Source organism: Spermophilus citellus (genome assembly GCF_964194105.1).
Source record: "Spermophilus citellus genome assembly, chromosome: 17".
Lineage (NCBI taxonomy): Eukaryota > Metazoa > Chordata > Mammalia > Rodentia > Sciuridae > Spermophilus > Spermophilus citellus.
The window spans coordinates 29,971,125-29,977,124 of record NC_138199.1 but is presented as its reverse complement, the minus strand read 5'-3'; the positions used below and the strand labels follow the sequence as shown (position 1 = coordinate 29,977,124).

General features: G+C 40.9%; 1 protein-coding gene across 2 annotated transcripts in view; it reads left to right on the top strand.

Annotated features, from left to right (window-relative positions):
* Nucleotides 1-418: 418 nt before the first annotated feature.
* The window catches only part of CPD (carboxypeptidase D), a 70,575-nt gene continuing 64,993 nt past the window's right edge, over nucleotides 419-6,000 (top strand). Inside the window, exon 1 of one of the 2 annotated variants that reach the window (XM_081270985.1) lies at nucleotides 419-1,251. In XM_081270985.1, the coding sequence (XP_081127111.1) occupies nucleotides 515-1,251 (737 nt within the window). In that variant the 5' untranslated portion in view covers nucleotides 419-514. The remainder of the gene's footprint in view (nucleotides 1,252-6,000) is intronic. The other variant, XM_081270986.1, reaches the window with a different exon arrangement.

Genomic DNA, 6,000 nt, shown 5'->3' with positions numbered 1-6,000 from the left:
CGTCGATTGTTTCTAATATATTGGTTTTTCTCAAATCTTTTGGTTCTTTGGCATCTTTTGATTCTTTGGTTCTCAGCTCTAAATGTTAAAATGTTAAAGCACAGCTGAGGAAAGCAGCAACAAAGATGGAAAGGGAGTTAGAGTATTCAAGAGGAAAAGGGAGTGATAATTTAAGGGGAGAAGCCATAAAGAAGAAACAGAGTAGAGAAGAAGCAAAGCAAGAATGGAAAAGGAAGCAGGGAGGCTGGGAAGAGAGGGAGAAAAACCTTAGGGAAGGAAGCAAGGGACCAAACTCCTCCAGGACTGCAGGAGGAGGAAAGGCACGCCCAGAGGGAATCGGTCGCTTTAAGGATAACCCCGCCCCCTGACGTGACGCAGCAGCAGCCACGTCAGCGATTGGCCGTGAGCGGAGGGCGGGATGGGGTTGCTAGGTGCGGAGGGGATCCGGCGGGCTCCGGCCGCCCGGAGTGCGGAGCCGCGGGAGCGGAGCCGGGGTTAGCGGCGTTGCTGGAAGATGGCGAGCGGCTGGGAAGCGCGGCCACTCTGGCGGCTGGGGCGCCTCCATCTGCCGCTGTGCCTGGTGTTGCTGCTGTTGTTGAGGAGCCCGGCCCGGGGGGCACACATCAAGAAGGCGGAGGCGACGACGACGACGAGTGCGGGCGCCGAGGCGGCCAAGGGCCAGTTCGACCGCTACTACCACGAAGAGGAGCTGGGCAAGGCGTTGAAGGAGGCGGCGGCCGCAGGTCCCCCAGGTCTGGCTCGCCTCTTCAGCATCGGTCGTTCAGTGGAGGGCCGACCGCTGTGGGTGCTGCGCCTCACCGCCGGCCTGGGGCCGCTGCTCGCGGACGACGATGCGGGGCCCGACGCTGAGGGGCCGCTCCTGCGCGGCCGGCCGCAGGTGAAGCTCGTAGGCAACATGCACGGCGACGAGACCGTGTCGCGCCAGGTGCTGGTCTACCTGGCCCGCGAGCTGGCATCTGGCTACAGCCGCGGGGACCCGCGCATCGTCAGCCTGCTCAATACCACCGACGTGTATGTGCTGCCCAGCCTCAACCCCGACGGCTTCGAGCGCGCCCGCGAGGGTGACTGTGGCCTCAGCGAGGGCGGCCCGCGGGGGGTCAGCGGCCGCGACAACAGCCGTGGCCGTGACCTCAACCGCAGCTTCCCGGACCAGTTCAGTAGCGGCGAGCCCCCAGCCCTGGACGAAGTGCCAGAGGTCCGCGCCCTCATGGACTGGATCCGCAGGAACAAGTGAGTGTTGTCCGGCCTCTCTTCCGCATCCACGTGAGCCTTCCAGGGCAAGAGGCTGGTTCCGATACCCAGTAGGCGCTCAAACAATGCTTGCCGGCCTAAGGGAATAGGGATAGTGAGGATGGAGGGTGACACCCTGTAACAGGAACAGCCCAGGCCGGGGAGCCTCCTAGTCCCGCTAATTGTCAAAGAAGCGGTGCCTAGAGGATATCATTTGTTCAAGGCATGGCTGAAGGGGAGATTCCTTTCTGGCATGCTGCCCCTCTTCTTTCAGGACCATGGAATTATAAGCGTTGGGTGGATGAGACCTTAAGGATAACCTAGGTCAGCTCACTCATTTTATAGATGAATTATCAATATTGTTATCTTGTTTCTAGAAGCATTGTACTAACCACTTTCCGGGACTGCTTTATCCCACTTGATGTTGGTCACAACTTGATGACACAGACACCATTCACATCCTGGTTTTGCATACGGGGGAAATTGAGAGTGAGAATTGGTTAAACTAATTTGCCTAGTGAGGAGTATAACTGGGACTTAGATGCAGGCAATCTGTCTCCTACTCAGTGGTCTTACGAGGGAGGGCAAGAGACTGTAGCCCAGAAACGGTAAATGACAACCATTGATTGTTTGATAGAAACTAATTCTCCTCCGGTTTTTACTTCTGACTCTAAGGAGCTTGGCTGGAGAACTTGCACAGATCTGTGATCTGCCTTATATTAGACTGCAAGGGTTTCTGATGCCATTTTTGCACCTTATTATTGGGCCTGGGCAGAATAACTAAATTGTCACACTTAATATAAACCTTGAGTGTTATTAAGTATGTGTAGGATTTAAAAAACTTAATAAGTATAAGAATGAGGGTCTCGAGAAATTAGTGTATAACAAGAAAATATTATAAATCTATATGAGATGTTCACCCAGTTAAACTTGACAGAAATTGTACTCACTAGCAAAGTGTGGTTGAGCTGAAATAATATTGACCATCTCAGTGGAAAAAATAGAACTTGAACTGAGTTTGGAGATGTGGGTAGGATTTACATCTGAAAGGAAGGAGAGGCATAGAGGAGGGAACTTATTAAAAATGGAATAGTGTCTGAAGTGAGCATATACTGCTTTGTTTTTCCAAGCATCACTGAATCCCCATATTTGTGCCTTCATAAGGCTTTTTAAGTAGTAGTTAATCTTTCCATCCTGATTTGGAGATTTCTGAATGCCAGGTAAGATAAGGCAGTAATGAATGAGGAAGTTTCTGTGTGGGACTTGGAATAATTTCTTCTACAAGATTTCAGACAGATACAGCGGGCCTAGAAGATTTGTGGGCATTATGACAGCTCCAGATTCTTTTTCTTTCACCTTTCACTTTACTCCCTTTAGAAGATATTTCACAAACACTTTCTAGGAGGATTTTTTTTTTCTTTTAAAGATGATCACGTCATGACCTCTGAACAACTGCATAAATTTGACTTTGACCTAAACTTATTGTCAAAAGCCATGATGGCTAGGCACTTTTCGAGGTGATGTATTGACTGTACTGTTTTCATTGCTTAAGTATTTAAATACTCTTGTCATAACCCTTGCTGGGATTTTTTTCTCTTCAGTATTAGTTCTGCTGTGACCAAGAATGAAAATTTCCTTTTGGTCTAAGTCACCTTGGGATTATACTGAAAGCTTTAAGTTTTTAATCTGGGCCCCAATATTTGCTCTCTTGATATTCTTTCATATCACTAGTATTTAACCATTATGAGTTTTGGTTCAGTATGGTTAGTTCGATGATAGGAGCTTGGGAGGATTTTAAAAACTTGTGTGGGTCATTTGGTATTATATAGTCATTTTATTCTGTGGCAGTGGACTACCCTAATCATACTGCACTGTTTTTTAAAGCATGTAACTCTGATCAAAAAGAAAAACAGGTGATTATATAAGGTAAAGAGTACATTCATCTGTCTGCAGTCTTCAAAAATTAACTCAAAATGTGTATTTAATGATTAGTCAATAACAAAGGAATTAAAAACGTAAGTATACACACACAATTTGAGATTGATGCTTAGATGAATATTAAAAAGAAAGATACAAACAGGTTGTATGAGAAAACTGCCTTTTTCATTGTATTTTGTGAAGTAAACATTTGGGTAATTTCTTTATTTCCTAGTCTCTGAACTCTATTAGAAATAGATTTTTTTGTTATTTTGAATATGTAAAAATTTAAGACTCATTTCTTCCAGTTTAGGAAAGGGAATTTATTTTTATTTTTATTTTTTTACTTTATATACTTTACCCCAAAGGTGTTTTTGTACTATTGATAATTGAGATGAGTATTTTAGAAAATATAAAAGATTTTAATATCAGAATTGAATAAAGATTTTATAGTTTATTTGATCCCATTTTAAAAATAAGTTGTATATATTTTTTAGTTGTGGATGGACATGATACCTTTATTTTATTTATTTATTTTTATGTGGTACTGAGGATCAAACCCAGTGCCTCACACATGCCAGGCAAGTGATGTACCACTGAGGTACAACCCCAGCCCAATTCCATATTTTTGACATACTAGATTTCTTTAAGTAAATTTACTTGTTTAGACTTCAATAGGAGATAGCATATAAATGATTTTTGATGGTGCTAGGATTGAACCTCAGGGCCTGTCAAGCACTCTGCCATTGAGCTACACCCATAACCTCAATTTTTTGATGTTTTGGAAGATCATTATCATAGTGTTGGGGTGGGTACAGATTATTTTAGGAGGCTTGTGCATATTCATCTACCATTTCCCAAACCTTTGTAATTTTTCGGGCATCACATTATCAATTTTTAAAGTTATCTATAGCATTGTCTAGTGAACATAAAAATTAATTTAGAAATTATTTTTTTTCATATTTATAGACTCTTATTTATAACATATTTAGCAGCTACTTTATTTATGTTTTATTTTTTTGAATTGCTGGGAATTGAACCTGGGGCCTCACATAGGCTAGGCAAGCTGTCTACCACTGAGCCACATCCCTATACAATATTGAAGTCAAGTATGAGAAACACTTGAGAGAATTGATTTGAATGGAAACCATAAAATACCTTTCAAATATGATAGGAATTGATCTGACAGAGACTCAAAAGAGTAATCTTTTAGCCATTGTGATCGATGTTACTTTCTGATGAAATCCTGGAATTAGTTCCTAAAAAAAATAGAATATGGAAGTCTAATTGAATTTTATTGCTCAAGGAGATTGCAAATAATTTATTTCTCTGAAAGTCCTTGGTTATGCCATTTTAAATATATTTCTGAGAAGTGTTTCAAGATATTAGAACAAAATGAAAAATAACATTTAGTAGAGAACCTTGGATTTTAAAGTTTAATTAAAAATATGGAAAGTGACATACTTCACTTAGAATGTTCAGGACTTTTTAATTGTTGTTCATAATGTATTCCTAGTGCCTAGAACAGTGTTCAACTCATAGTTGGCACTCAAAAAATATTTGTTGCTGAATGGATTGCCTGAACTGAGCCTGCCTTCTAATATAGCTTTCTCAAAGTCCAATGGGGGAAAAAGTGTTTAATTGTTTTAGAAATACAAAACATAATATTTTTTAATACATTAGCTCTATGGGGTTGGTGGGGGGCAGGGGTGAGATTGTTAGTATAGAGTTAGAAAGTTAAAATATGTACTTAATTTTTATTTCTTTAACATTTAAGAGGGACAATGGAAATGGAAAATACAATGATAATCTGTATGTTAGTGATTCCTTAAACACAATGCTAGATATCTCCAAAGAAATTAACTATTGTTGAACAGGAGCTATAAAGTACTCATTGTTGTAGATGTTCATGTGCATTATATTCCTTAGTCTTCATAACAACTTTGGGAAGCAGGTAGCACTAATTACCATTTTACAGATGAGAGGGAATCTAAGGTTTATTGAATTTGGGGGCAGAAACTTCTGATTGTGTTACTCTTGAGCCACAGATCTGTGAGACTGAACTTTTTTTTTTTTTTAAAGAGAGAGTGTGAGAGGAGAGAGAGAGAGAGAGAGAGAGAGAGAGAGAGAATTTTTAATATTTATTTTTTAGTTCTCGGCGGACACAACATCTTTGTTTGTATGTGGTGCTGAGGATCCAACCCGGGCCGCACGCATGCCAGGCGATCGCGCTACCGCTTGAGCCACATCCCCAGCCCGAGACTGAACATTTTTACCATATTTGCTTGACTCCAAAGCTTGTGCTATTACCACTTTACCAAATGACATTCTCTGGTGTCTGGAAGAGTGCTAATTATATTAGTCTTAAACTCTTCTCTTTTTATAGTCTGTTCTAGTGTTTAATCACAGCATTATTGGCTGTATTTTTTTCTTCTGTCATGAATAGATTCTGTCTTAAAAGTAATTTTCATTATTTGATCTCTTCTGGGATGATGCTGATCATGCTTAAAATAACCTTTGAAATTAGACAAATGATTTAATTTTTTCAAGCATATAGAGAGAAATGTTATATGTTTGTGTGTGTGTGTGTATATATATAGAGAGAGAGAGAGAGAAAGAGAGAAAATATATATATTTCAACCCTCTGTAGAATTTCTGTAGGTCAATTAATTTCAACCACAGAAAAGGCAGAATAAGAAAATCCAATTTAGAGTACAATGAGAAAAGTATTTAATATTTACTTGTAATGGTTTGAACAGTTACATAAGGAAAAGACTCATAAACAGAATGTACGCATTTTTTTTTTTTTTACCTGTGGTTTTCACCAGGAAA